This window comes from Podarcis bocagei, assembly GCF_964188305.1.
Source record: "Podarcis bocagei genome assembly, chromosome: 9".
Taxonomy (NCBI): domain Eukaryota; kingdom Metazoa; phylum Chordata; class Lepidosauria; order Squamata; family Lacertidae; genus Podarcis; species Podarcis bocagei.
This window is the reverse complement of record NC_138134.1, coordinates 76,056,524-76,071,337: the sequence shown is the minus strand read 5'-3', so window position 1 is coordinate 76,071,337 and position 14,814 is coordinate 76,056,524. Positions and strand designations below refer to the sequence as shown.

Genomic DNA, 14,814 nt, shown 5'->3' with positions numbered 1-14,814 from the left:
AGGTGGGGTCTGGCCAGGGCAAACTAGAAGGGTACTATGCAGCAGAGCAAGCCAATTGGGTGGCTCCATGGGGCCTCTGAGGAGACTGCCTGCCTCTTCCCACTCAGCTGCCCTACAGCTGAGAGGGAGGTGGTGGGCGGACCGTTTGGGGCAGTGCGGAGCCTGTGGGCGCCCAAGCCACTACGTCACTCCCAGGAGAGACACGTGGCTTGGGGGCGCTGCAGGCCCCACGGTGAGCGCCGCCCAGCATTTTGTCACCCCCCTCAGTGGTGACACCGGGGGCAGATTGCCCCCAACGCACCCTCCTTCCTCCGCCCCGGTACTATTATTTCCATACATTGTTGTTGTTTAGTCGTTTAGTCGTGTCCGCCTCTTCGTGACCCCCTGGACCAGAGCATGCCAGGCACTCCTGTCTTCCACTGCCTCCCGCAGTTTGGTCAAACTCATGCTGGTAGCTTTGAGAACACTGTCCCACTATCTGGTCCTCTGTCGTCCCCTTCTCCTTGTGCCCTCCATCTTTCCCAACATCAGGGTCTTTTCCAGGGAGTCTTCTCTTCTCATGAGGTGGCCAAAGTCTTGGAGCCTCAGCTTCAGGATCTGTCCTTCCAGTGAGCACTCAGGGCTGATTACCTTCAGAATGGAGAGGTTTGATCTTCTTGCAGTCCATGGGGCTCTCAAGAGTCTCCTCCAGCACCAGAATTCAAAAACTATCTCCTTCATGGATCACTGCCTTGCCGTGGCGAAGGGGCTTGAATAACTCAGAGAAGCTATGAGCTATGCCGTGCAGAGCCACCCAAGATGGACAGGTCATAGTGGAGAGTTTTAACCAAACGTGATCCCCCTGGAGGAGGAACTGGCAAGCCACTCCAGTATCCCTGCCAAGAAAACTCCATGGACAAAGACAACAGGCATATTACTTCCAAACACACACACACACAAAACCCACACACACAGCTGCCTGCATTTGGGGACTCTTCTTGGCTATTTGTTGACATCCGTCTGTCTCAAGAGACAATGGAGTGCACCTCCGAGGGTGCAGTCAAACCTCTAGAGAATCACAGCACGTGCTGTGGCTGCAGAGACCTTGCCTATGGAGGCTGTCATAATGAGTTAGGAATACATAGGAAGCAGCCTTATACAGTCAGACTAACAGTCCATCTTCTCTAGCATTGCCTACTCTGGCTGGCAGCAGCTCTCCAAGGTTTCAGGCGGAGAGTTTTTCCCAGTCCTACCCGGAGGTCAAATGCAGGAGGTGACTTTGTGTACAGAGCGCTTGACCAACCACTTAGCTCCTTGCCCCCATCATGTTCGCTGCAACGGCACCAACACGACCCCATCCCAAAGCCTTGAAGCTTGAAAGGCAATCGGTGGGCAGACACATGGCACGGAGCTGCAGCCAATCTGGTGTCCCTAGACTGGGAAAACAGCAGCGCAGCGCAGCAAACGTGATTCATGGTGGTTGAATGAAGCCGAGAGCAGTTCTGAGAGACTGATGCCAGATTCCTGCCCCCAACGTGGACCCACAACCTGATGGCAACAAAAAATAATATCCGCCAAGATGCCCTTTCTTCTGGCATCCTAGCGCATCCCCCTTTTGACGGTTTCTCTTATTAAAAACGATTCTGCAGCCGGCTCCGCTTTGGCCTCCTGCGATTCCTCCCAATCTTTCTCCGGCATGAGAACTGGGTCTCCAGGAGTTGTTTCTCTTAGAAATTGCCCTCCGCCTTGTCCCCCAAACGTAGGATTGATGGATGAGTATCAGAGGAAGGGAGCCGAGACAATGCCAGCTTGTTTGCAAAGCCTCGTCTTTCACAGGCGCGAGCCCTCCAGAGGCCGTAAAGGCTTCCAAGAAGCCATTTATACAATCAATTATCAAAGCCCTTGTCCTGGGAATTTGTGGAGCGTATTATTTACTCAACGCCGAATAAAAGCAAAGATTGCATTTCGGGAACCTGCACATTTGCAAGCGCCAGTGAAATTGTCTGAGGACAAAAAGTGGCCGCCGTCGTTACATAGGCAATTGTCCTCATCCGAGCAAGAGGATGCATATTTGGGTGTTCCCCTCTGGACTGAGGCTGTGCGCACCCTCCCACTCCCTTTGCATCCAGCATGATCCCAAAGCTCTTTTGGGAAGTGGTGGATACACAACATTAGGCACAAGCCACGTCCATCCTGCAGTTTCTTATGAAATGTTATGTTACGGTGCTATTTCTCCTTGTTAAAAATGAGGTGGTTTACATTTTTAAAACAACAACCCCCTCAAGGTCTCCCCATCCCTGCTTTGCTCAAACGTCAGCTGTTGTTTAAAACTGCTGTTTCCCTCTAATTATGCCTCCATCCCTGTTGTTGTTGTTGTTTTACTGTTGAGGGTTGCCAAACACCCTGAATCTCCTGCACATAGCCGGAATGTGGCATTTGGAAGCCGGGCCCAGATGAAAAGGGCTGAAATGTCCGGGAAAATCCGGGTGTAATGCAACCCTTGTCAGAAGTCTATATTTTGGCAAATCCCCCCCCCCCCAAAAAAGGTCAAAAACTCTGTGTGTGTGTGTGTGTGTGTGTGTGTGTGTGTGTGTGTGTGTGTGTGATTTTGCAAACTTCTGTGTCCATATTTCCACTTTTTGAAATTTGGCAACCCTATTACTATTACTATTTTTAATTTATTTATACCCCACCTTTTCTCTGATGGAATTCAAGGTGGCTTACAGATATAAACAAGAATCGCTAAAAACATAGACAAAACAGTAATTTAAAAAGTAATCACTGATCAAATGAAAACTATACATACATACATATATACACACACACACACACACACATGTGTGTGTGTGTGTGTGTGTGTGTGTGTGTGTGTGTGTGTGTGTATTAGGGGAAGCGAGTGGCGCTGTGCTCTAAACCACAGAGCCCAGGGCTTCCCAATCAGAAGGTCGGTGGTTCGAATCCCCGTGACGGGGTGAGCTCCCGTTGCTCGGTCCCTGCTCCTGCCAACCTAGCAGTTCGAAAGCACATCAAAGTGCAAGTAGATAAATAGGTACCGCTCCGGCGGGAAGGTAAACGGCGTTTCCGTGCACTGCTCTGGTTCGGCAGAAGCGGCTTAGTCATGCTGGCCACATGACCCAGAAGCTGTCTGCGGACAAACTCCGGCTCCCTCGGCCTAAAGAGCAAGATGAGCACCGCAACCCCAGAGTCATCTGTGACTGGACCTAACGGTCAGGGGTACCTTTTCCTTTACTGTGTGTGTGTGTGTGTGTGTGTGTGTGTGTGTGTGTGTTTAAAACATACAAATAATTACCAGCCCTTCCATTAAAAGCAGTCAGTTCCCATAAGCCTGCTGGAACAAGGTCTTCAGCTTCCAATGGAAGCGCAACAAGGAGGGAGCCAGTCTGGCTTCTCTAAGGAGGAAGAGCCAAACTTGTCTGGGAGCCACCACCAAGAAGGTCCTCTCCTGAGTCCCTACCGACTGTGCCTGTGGGAGTGGTGGGACCAAAAGAAGGGCTTCCCCTGAAGATCTCAAAACCCAGACAGGTTCATAGGAGGGAATACAGCCTTTCAGTTAGCCCGGGCCCTCGCAAGCCAGAGGGACAGGGGGTCTTTGTTGAGGCTGCTCAGCCTCCCCGCCCAACAGCTGGTGTGTGAGGTATCTCAGCAGTCACTTCCCCATGTATCAACTGGGCAGCCTCAACAAAGCCCCACTGCACCTCCAGCTTGCGAGGAGACCTTCCCCAGACATCCTCTTGGGCTCTGGGGAGGGTCTCCTCATGAGTCGCAAGGACTCTCCAGGGTGCTTCCCACTCATGGGTTCCACTTCCAGGTTCCCAGAGCTGTGTGCATGTGCGTTTGCACGCAAGTGGGGAATTGCCAGTACTGTGCCCATTTTTGTTTCTGTCTCTAGCCGCCCCTGGCACATGGTTCCAGGGACTTTGTCCAGGAGGGAATGCATCCTGCAGGCTGAGGGAAAGGGTTTCCTATCCCTGTTCCAAAAGGTGAACTGTCTGTGCACATCTTGTTGCTAACAGCTGCAGATAAAGGTAAAAGGTAAAGGGACCCCTGACCATTAGGTCCAGTCATGGCCGACTCTGGGGTTGTGGCGCTCATCTCGCTTTATTGGCCAAGGGAGCCGGCGTACAGCTTCCAGGTCACGTGACCAGCATGATTAAGCTGCTTCTGGTGAACCAGAGCAGCGCACGGAAACGCCGTTTACCTTCCCACCGGAGTGGTACCTATTTATCTACTTGCACTTTGACGTGCTTTCGAACTGCTAGGTTGGCAGGAGCAGGGACTGAGCAACGGGAGCTCACCCCGTCACGGGGATTCGAACCGCCAACCTTCGGATCGGCAAGTCCTAGGCTCAGTGGTTTAACCCACAGCGCCAACCGCATCCCTACCAGCTGCAGATAGACTTCACCAAAAGTCTGACAGCCACTTTTGGGAAGCCCTCGAATCCAGAAGCCATTGCTGAATCTTACAGCAGATAATTCAATCCGAGAATTACAGGTGTAAAGAAAATACTATCTTTTGTCTGGCCCCAGCCTGCCGCCAATCATTTTCAGTGAGTGGCCCTCCCCCACGGCTAGCAACAGAGGTAAATAATTATAGGAGGACAAATGCATGCAAATCTGCAGGGATTTTTTTGTTCCCTTCCTGCAGAGTAGACCCCTCCTGGCTCTCAGGATCACCGCGGCTTATGTAAACTGCTTCTGCAGACCATATAAATGTCAAAACGCACACACCAGGCTATTTTGTTTTTCGTATATTAAAAACTTGCTGAAAAAACTATTTACCTCCATAACACCCAGTGAGATGAGTGGCTACACTGGCACATTTTACGGTCCTTGGAGCAGATGAAAGGGGGAGCGACTGATTGAATATAATTAGCTTGATGTCTTCTGCGGGGAGTTATCTGCCAGGCTTGTGTGTCATTATCGCAGAGCTCCACTACAAAGGACAGCCCACAAGGAGAAGATGTTGTGGTGTGTGTGCGTGGATTGCAAAGGCGCAGAGGTGCAAATGGATGTGGGCACATGCGCCGTCCAATGAAGTAAACGGAAGGAGATGGAAGGGGGTGAAGTCAGGGTGGGGAGACTTTAAGGCTGCAAGTTGAGCAACCAGCCGAGCGAGCGAACCCGCAGCAAGGTCAGCAAAGCAGTGAAGGACAGATCCATACTAGACGTTTAAAGCACATTCAATGCACATTTAAAGCACAACGTATCCTTCCATCAATGTATCCTGGGAACTGTAGCTTCCCGCCCCCTCACAGAGCTACGGTTCCCAGGATTCTTTTGGGGAAACCACATGCATCACAAGGGGTTAGTCTAGAGGACCTTTGCAGGTCCCTTCCAAATCTACATTTCTATGAAATGTGCGGTCATGGACTGGTTGGATGCAGAGGAATGGTGGGAGGGAACCAGCTAGGGAACCACCAAGGGGAAAGGCTCAGAGCCAAGGGTGGTGGTGGGGCAATGATGAATGGTCAGAGGGAGAAGACTGAGAAGAGGAGGTGTCAGAAGGGGAAAGGGCAACAGGGCTTGGTGAGCTGGGAGAGTCTGTGGCAGAAAGCAGTCCCAAATCAGAGGCAGAGGCTGAAGCAGGAGAGGAGAGAGGAGAGAGGCAGAGATGAGTCTGACTGGTGCAGAGTCCCCCTCCTGCTGCAACAGGCTCCCAGAACCAAGAAGAGGCATGAAAAGGGCAGGGGAGAGGTTGGTTGGCTGCAGGCACACAGTCTCCAATCGCTTGGGGGAAACCATGGAGAGGAGCAAACTTAGATGGCTGTGGGGAGGCAGCGACTTTCCGTCTCAGCAACTGATCCATGGGGCAAGACCTACTGGAGATGACCTGCTGTGCTCATTAGGCCTGACACTCAGCCAAGTCTGCAAAGTTCTTGCTAATAAAGAGTTAAGTCCAGCTCTGAACAGTGTGATTTACTACCAGCTCGCTTCTGACATGTGTGATGGATGTACTTTAAATATATGGTGTGGATCTGAGGGTAAAGGAAGGGAGCCATCTTCAGATCGGGAGCCACATTCCCTCCTGGGCAACCTTTTAGGGGCTGCATGCCCACAATGCACAGGGCCAGAGGTAAGAGGTAAGAGTGGATTGCAGGTTACATTTCATACCTTTGTACAGTAGGCTATGCTTGTCCAGAGGGTTCTGTGTACCACCCTCTTCATTCAAGCAAGCTGAAACGGGGGGCTGGGGAGGCCAGGAGGCAGAGCTGAATCTGGCTGGTGAAGAGTCACAGGTGTCTCCCCCTCCTGCTGCAACAAGTTCCCCTCCCCATTGGTCTCCCAGGACCAGAAGAGGCATGAAAAGAGCAGAGGAGGCGCACACAGGCGCAGTCTCCGCTTGCTTGGAAGAAGCAAGCTCAAGAACACGCAAAATCATTTGGTGAGGGTTTGGGGCAGGGCCAAAGAGGGGTGTGGCCTATGGAAGGGGTGTGGCTTCTGCAGATATCCAAGGGCCAGTCAAAGAGAGACCTGAGGAGGCCCACATTTGGTGTCTGGGGCAGAGGTTCCCCACGCCTTGCACTACAATTGCCACCATTCCTGACCATTAGCTCTGCTGGCCTGGGACTGATGAGTGTCGGAAGTCCCACAACATCCAGTGAACCATATGCTCCCTGTCACTGGACTACAAGAGGGACAGTGTTGCCTAATGGTTAGAGTGCTGGACTGGGGGCTGGGGAACCAGGGTTCAAATCCTCACTCAGCCATGAAGATTGCTGGGCGGTCTTGGGCCAGTCACTCACTCTCAGCCCAACCTCCCTGAGGATAGAAAGGAGAGGGGACAGAACTGTCTGCCCCAGTTTGAGCTCCTTGGAGAAATGGTTGGAGGGAATTGAGTTTCGGAGGAAACTGAGCAGCGTTGAGGTTGTCCCAGTGGCAAGAGGCGAATGGGAGTACCAAGGAAGTGCACCAACAATCAGCTGCTGGGCAGGGAGAATTGATTGAAACCAACCCCAGCCGTCATTATTTAGATCACCAAGCAGAAAGCCTTCATTTGCAATCATTGATTTTAATCCGTTTTTCCCCATGGGTGCCTCAGTTTCCCAACCACCCGGCTCCCACCCCCCAAGGAAATGTACAGAGTGATTTGTTGATATAACCATTAAAAGCATGTTGATTTACAACCATGCTGAGTTTTTCCCTGCTTTCCGCATATCTTTTCTTCTCGCTATGGCGGTAGCGTACTCCAGCAATATGCATTTATTTGAGCAATTATAGATTCCCCCCCCTTTCTCCTCCTTTCCCCCAGTTTTTTTATATATTTTTTTAGGAACTGCACAATTTTTACTGCTTCGGAAAACAGAGGATGGTAAATTGCTTATTGTTCAAAATAGCTCTGCCCCTGGTTTTGTGAGAGGGGAGAGATAAAATAGAAGGCTGAAGAAGCACTCTCATGGAAAATTATCAAAGAGAAAGCTGTGAAATCAATCCAACAATAAGGCTTTTTTTACACATGCAGATTCCCCACTGAGAAAGCCTCTCAGACCTCATTTCCTTGGCAAGCCTGGTGCGCAGGCTGTAACCCCTACTGGGTGGAGGTAGCCTGGGTCCATGTTCAGATGACCTTCAGGTTAGACTACTGCAATGTAGGTTACGTGGGGCTGCCTTTGAAGACTGTCCAGAAAGCTCCATTCGTCTAACATCAGTTGGATGCCTTAAGGATCGCCTGAACGCTGGTGGCTGTTATGTATTCAGGGGTCTCTGTTTGCCTGAGCTTCAGTCTGGACTAAGGATTCTCAGCCCCTATGTCCCGATTCGATACATGATATCCAATCACAGAACATTTCAGGATTTGGGTCCCTGCCATTGGCCCTTAAAACTCTGAGTTATGATGCGCAGCTTGGAAGTTTAGACAGTCAATCGTGTTTGGAGTGGGAGTGGCCCAGGCCTTCAGAAATGTATATAAGCAGTTGCTTTGCCCCTGTTGTCTAGTTCTGTTAGTTCAATAAAGTTCTTGCTGTTATCGCTGTGTCTTGCCTCGTGGGAACCCACCTGCACTTCAGTGGCCATCACTGCATACTGTGGCAGGGAGTTCCACAGTTTAACTCTGTGCTGCGTGAAGAAGGACTTTGTCTTTTTTCTGTTTTTCAATTTTTATTTGAAAACAAACAAAAATTACAAACATCAAATTCAAAATCCATATTCATTTTCTAACATAAGCCTATTACATATATTACCTAAATTAAAATATATCTAATTGTTCTAGGCTTCCCTTTGTTATATGTAAATACAATGCACTTAACAATTTATATTATAAATTATATTATAGGTTCCCATATACCCCCTACTTCCCTTCACCCATGTGTGATCTCACTATATTTAGTTTGTTATTTGTTATTTACTGTCTTATTTCCTCCCAAACATTCCACACAAAAACACACATATGTACAGACACCCACACACAAAATGATAATAATGAAAGTAAATATTTTCCCCCTTTTATCTTCTAAAATCTTTTCTTCAACTTTGACTTCCTGTCAAGTCCCTTTGCATATATTTTATCTTACAATCGAATGTACACAAAACAATAAACCTTTCTAAATAAATTTTCCAATACATTCTGAAAACATAATAAATCCTTAATTGTTGTCCATCTCCTTTTAGTTCCATTATCACTCGAATGCTAGCACGGAGTCAAAACTATTATTGTATTTTTGAACATATCTTCTATAACCATCCCATTTTTCCACTGCCTTTTTCACCAGTTACGGCTCCTTTTGGACAGAGATGACTTGGGGGCTGTCCTTAAAGATGACTTCAACCGCTCCAAAATGCAGCAGCCAGATTGCTGGTTGGGGTTCTATAGACATCTCATATAACCTACTTTAAAACAGCTGCACTGCTCATTTCTGGGTCCAATACCTCACAAAGCCCTAAACAACTCAGGACCCAAATATCTGAAAGACCACCTCCTTCCCATCAGACCACCTTGGGTGCTGAGATTGGCAGGGGGCCCTCCTGTAGCTCCTCCCCCCTCAGAGGTTCAGGGTGGGACAGGGTCTTCCCTGTGGTGGCTCCTAAACTGTGAAACTCCCTCCCTACAGAGATGCATCTGGTGCCCTCACTGTACAGCTTTTGGAGAACGCCGAAGACATGCCTCTTTCTCCCCTGGCTTTTGACACTTGAGATGTATATTTTCCAGACCTGCCTTGTTTTTACAATTGTAAAATGTTCTGAGCTGTTTCTTTCTGCAGTGGTATTTTCCTCCAGTGACATCGATTTCTGTCTTCCTTAGGCATGAACGTCATGGAGAGTTCCCCTTACGAACCCTTTGTGAGGGGCTTTGACTACGTCCGATTGGCTTCCATCACTGCAGGTATGTCTTCGAAGGGGTGTTCCCCTTGTCCCTAGCCCCAGGCAGTCTCTTAGAAGTGGCAGGGAAATGGACTTCAGCTCCCTTGTGATCCCAGGAAGTCTCCAAGCAAAGCCTTTTCACTTGCCTGAACTGTTTGATTTCTGCCCATGCTGATGTAAGAAGGAGAATCAAACATTTTCTGCTCCTTCCTTCTTTCTCAGAGTTCCTCCAGAGGCCACCTTGTTTTTCCACCAGTGGTCAGTTCTGTGGGAATGTTCAGGGAGGCAGGAGAAGATATATTGTTTATTCATATCCTTCCTAACTTGCGCTGGCAAGTTCCTTTACTTAGCAGAGTTTCACATTCCCCTTTTAAACGCACAGCAGATAGCTGGTTGCAGGCTCGTAAAAGCCTCTCACTATTATATACAATTATATAGTATTGAATTGTATATTCCTGGTAAGTTCCCTTTTTCCCTCTTAAAAGAATAAACACACGACAATCTTGTGTAAAGTATATAAAAGAAGTTTACTCACACGTTCAGTTCACAGTTGGATCCCTGAAGGCAGACTTAGTTACAAAGTATATCCATGTGGACCTATCCCATTTGGGGATAATCCCAGGGTCCTCTGTTGGCTGGAAGCTGAAAGCCAACAGAGCATTTCTTGCTAAAAAAAGTTGCTCCATTGATGAATGGAGTCAAAAAGAGAGTGCTGTGCTCCTTGCCCTTTTGGGTTACCTGGACAGGTAAGGTCACAGCCACCTCTAGTCACATGCAAAGGAAGTATGTCCCAGCCAGGAGGAAACAGGAAGCTTGTGACTGGCTGGACCAAACATTCCCCCGCATGTCCACTCTAGGAAAACAAGGAATGTTGTACTTGACTGCTACTTATGTATCACATCCCACAAGTTCCTCTTCTTGCCCACAAATCTGAGGCTGCAAATGCACCATATGTTTAAAGCACATTCCCTAAGCCCACAAACACACACACAAAAAACAAACCATGGGAACTGTCGTTTTCCCCTACAAAGCCACAGTTCCTAGAACCCATGACAAACTACAGTTCTCTGGGAGAGGCAGTACTTGAAATGTATGTAGACACACTGAAATTAATAGCCATGGCTAACTTTGGTCCATTAATTTCAGTGTGCCTACTCTGAGTAAAAGCCAACCTATTTTCTGCCTCTGCCTTTATCCTTTGCAACTAGCATAGATTCCCCATTCCGAGCACCCAGTTCCTTTGCAGACAGCTGTGAAAGAAGCCTGGCATTGTTTCCACTACCATACCACCCTCAAGTGGACGCGGGTGGCGCTGTGGGTTAAACCACAGAGTCTCGGACTTACCGATCAGAAGGTTGGCGGTTCGAATCCCCGCAACGGGGTGAGCTCCCACTGCTCGGTCCCTGCTTCTGCCAACCTAGCAGTTCGAAAGCACGTCAAAGTGCAAGTAGATAAATAGGTACCGCTCCGGTGGGAAGGTAAACGGCGTTTCCGTGCGCTGCTCTGGTTCACCAGAAGCAGCTTAGTCATGCTGGCCACGTGACCTGGAAGCTGTACGCCGGCTCCCTCGGCCAATAAAGCGAGATGAGCGCCACAACCCCAGAGTCGTCTGCAACCTTCTGATCGACAAGTCCTAGGCTCTGTGGTTTAACCCACAGTGCCACCCGTGTCCCTTATAGGGTGGTATATCAATTTATTATATTTATTATTATTATTATTATTATTATTATTATTATTATTATTATTATTAGTTAAGCCATAGAAGTATAGTATCGTAGAGTTGAAAGGCGCATCCAGCCCACCCCAATGCAAGGATGGGCATTTCGGACTGGCGTCTCTCTGCCCCGCAGGCTCCGAGAATGAGGTCACCCAGGTGAATCGCTGCTTGGATGCCGCCAAGGCCTGCAATGTGGACGAGGTTTGCCAGCGCCTTCGGACCGAGTACGTCTCCTCCTGCATCCGCCGCACGGCCCGGGCGGACACCTGCAACCGCTCCAAGTGCCACAAGGCCTTGCGGAAGTTCTTTGACCGCGTGCCCCCTGAGTACACGCACGAGCTGCTCTTCTGCCCCTGCGACGACACGGCCTGCGCGGAGAGGCGCAGGCAGACCATCGTGCCCACCTGCTCCTACGAGGCCAAGGAGAGACCCAACTGCTTGGCGCCCCTCGACTCCTGCCGCGTGAACTACGTCTGCAGGTACGTTGCGTTTCGCGCCCCGTTGCCACTGCAAAGTGGAACTCTGTTTCTGTGGTTCGTTTTGCATACCGTACACCCCTGCATATTTTACATGAACTAAACCATCCAGTAATCCATTCTTACATCCATCAAATCTTATTCACACTGTTGAATTTATCTCAATGTTTCTGGCATTTTTGAATGAACACAATTTTCACCCATATATTCAGTAAACATTTTCCAGTCTTCTTTAAACGTGCATTCTTCTCGTTCTGTTATTCTATATGTTAAATCTGCAAGCTGCACATATTCCATCAGTTTAAGTTGCCATTCTTCTTTCTTGCTCGTTTTCCATTTTGGGGCTAACAAAACACAGGCCACAGTAGTAGCATACATAAATAGTCTGGGAATTTCCCTCTGAATTATCCCCACCACAAAGCGCTCTGGTTTTTTTGGAAAGATAAACATTTTTTTCAATTCATTTTATATCATTTCCCAATATTCTTTTACCCTTTTACACTTCCATCACATATGATAAAACGTACCCTCAACCTCTTCACATCTCCAGCACTTATCTGATTCGGACATATACATTTGAGTAAGTCTACTCGGAGTTAAATACCATCTGTAAATCATTTTCAGGTGGTTTCATGGTATGCAAAATGAACCACGGAAAGAGAAGAGGGGAAGTTGCTGATTTAAGGTTGTTTAAATGAATATTTTGAAATGCAATTTAGAAAATTTAATAAATTTATATTTATATAGGAAAGTGGAACTCTGGAGCCTGAGGTTAAAAAAGAAAGCCCGTCTCCTTTCCCCTTATAGAGGTGATGGAAAAGAGGCCACGGCGTGGGGTTTCTTTTTCATGCACCCAGCCCCTTGGTGCAGAGCAAGCGTCCAGTTTGATGTGCTTGAGAACCATGGTGCTGGCGATCAGGTCCAGCTCACTGTTAGTCCCAGGCATCAGCAGAGAAAGTAAAAAATATAAATGTTCTTTTGTCCTTTGTTTTGCACAAAGAGAGCGAGAGAAGCCTTTGATTGCGATGCCCTTGGTCCTGAGCAGGCTTGAGTTATCTGTATGTGGAAATAGACCAATGGGACCCCTTGTCTTTGCTGGAGCTGCAACGTGGTGTCAGAAAAGCACGACACCCTTGTGTTTGTGCGTGTGGAAACTCTGCTTGAGTTTGGGGCAAAAGCTGCACAGCATCTTTCTCCCTTGACATTGATGCTTAGCAGTGCCACTGGAGCTCACAGGAAATAGAGAGATAGAGAGATAGAGAGATAGAGAGATAGATCAGTTACCTTCTGAATGCATGCATTAAAAAAAAATTGTGTCCATAGTGAAGAATGGGAAGCAGGAGCAGGAACCAGGATGTATCCGAGGTAACATGATTCTGAACGCCAGCAGCTGGGGCTCACAAATGGGGAATCATAGAACTGTTGGAAGGGATCCCAAGGATCATAGAACTGTTGGAAGGGATCCCAAGGATCTTCTCGTCCAACCCCCTGCAAGGCAAGAATCTTATAGCCCTTGCTGAAAGGCATGGCAGTGAAAAACATCTGGAGGGCATCAGGCTGGGAAAGGCTGCCTTGTCGAGGGTCTGCTTTTGATATGAGCATGTCAGATTGCAAATAACTTCTCCCCTTTTGCCTCTCTCCCAGATCCCGTTACGCCGAGTTCCAGTTCAACTGCCAATCCTCTGCGCAGTCTGCAACAGGGTGCCAGAGGGAAAATTACGCTGCCTGTCTGCTGGCCTATACTGGGATCATAGGTACATAGCGGGGATTTGCTTAAATTTTGCTTGTTTTCAGCCGCCCAGAAAAATCGCTGCCATGTTAATTCAAACATTGCTCCATTGGCGATTCCTCCATGCTGAAGTTTATAGCCCTAACTGGCACAGAATGTGAATGGAAACTCAGGGTCCTTTGAAACATTGCAAAGCATCAGATCATGTGTAGCTTAGTGCTTAAAATAAAAGACAGCATCATATTACTTAAAACCCACAGTCAACTGCAAAAATATACCCACCTCAGCCTTTCAAGGGGTTCAACCACACTTTTGCTTGACCCATATTTTGATCGTATTATTTACTAAATAATTACCCCAAGTCCAAGAGTTTCCTCTTTGTTCTGTGATTGTGCCTTGTGAAAATCGTGTCTTACCCACTGAACTGAACCTCATTTAAACAAAAGCTCTTGGATTTTCCACGCATCTGGTGCTTCTAAGAAAATTGCCAAGTCCCTTTGGCCACATAGACACTGACAGCAGCATGATGGCATTTTAAACATTCATGGTTTCCCTCAAAGAATTGTGGGAGCTGTAGTCTGTTGAGGGTGCTGAGGGTTGATAGGAGACCCCCGTGTTCCCTTCCCAGAACTACAATTCCCAGAGCTCCCTGGGAAGAGGGATGGATTATGAAACCACTCTGGGAATTGTAGCTCTGGAAGGGGAATGATAACTCTCAGTGCAGCTCCCAGAATTCTTTGGACTGTTCCAAGTGGAATCATGGTGCTTTCAATGCATGATATGAATATGGGCATTTTTATCTGGAGCAGCTATTCCTGACCTGTTGCCAGAGCTTGACATAGGATTGGGTTTTGTCCTCCACTCATCAACAAATATTCTCCCTCTCTCTCCCTATTTCCCACTCCCCATTTCACCTCCTGGCAGGTAGTCCCATCACCCCAAACTACATCGACAACTCGACATCAAACATTGCGCCCTGGTGTACGTGCAACGCTAGCGGGAACAGGCAGGAGGAATGCGAGAACTTCCTACACCTCTTCACAAAGAATCTCTGCCTCCGTAAGTATAGGCTTGCCATACGGCAGGAAAATTCCTGACATGTCCTGGTTTTTCAGGTGTAAAAATGGCATCAGGGTAGGGGGCATTTTGCCGAAGCGTCAAAATGTCAGGGGAAACCTGACATTTCGGGGAGTTCCTTCCCAAAAAACTGAATAATTTTGTTTTTGGTTTTTTAAAATTGTTTTTATTTGATTTTTACAAATTCATTCACGCAGGTAATATTATAACAAATAATAAACATTGCACAAGATTCTTCCGAATCTCAAGACTTCCCTCCTCTCCTCCGTGGGTTCTTTAAGTAGCTTTTTTAACTGCACGTCCGTCTAATTCATGGGTAGGCAAACTAAGGCCTGGGGGTCGGATCCGGCCCAATCGCCTTCTCAATCCGGCCCACAGACTGTCCGGGAATCAGTATGTTTTTACATGAGTAGAATGTGTGCTTTTATTTAAAATGCATCTCTGGGTTATTTGTGGGGCATAGGAATTCGTTCATACTTTTTTTCAAAATGCAGTCCGGCCCCCCACAAGGTCTGAGGCACA

At 48.0% G+C, this 14,814-nt stretch overlaps 1 protein-coding gene across 2 annotated transcripts in view; it reads left to right on the top strand.

Annotated features, from left to right (window-relative positions):
* The window catches only part of GFRA4 (GDNF family receptor alpha 4), a 136,812-nt gene that overhangs the window by 100,716 nt on the left and 21,282 nt on the right, over positions 1 to 14,814 (top strand). For both annotated transcript variants that reach the window (XM_081207190.1, XM_081207189.1), the window contains exons 3-6: positions 9,235 to 9,315; positions 11,144 to 11,489; positions 13,131 to 13,240; positions 14,140 to 14,274. In XM_081207190.1, coding sequence (XP_081063316.1) covers positions 9,235 to 9,315; positions 11,144 to 11,489; positions 13,131 to 13,240; positions 14,140 to 14,274 — 672 coding nt within the window. The remainder of the gene's footprint in view (positions 1 to 9,234; positions 9,316 to 11,143; positions 11,490 to 13,130; positions 13,241 to 14,139; positions 14,275 to 14,814) is intronic.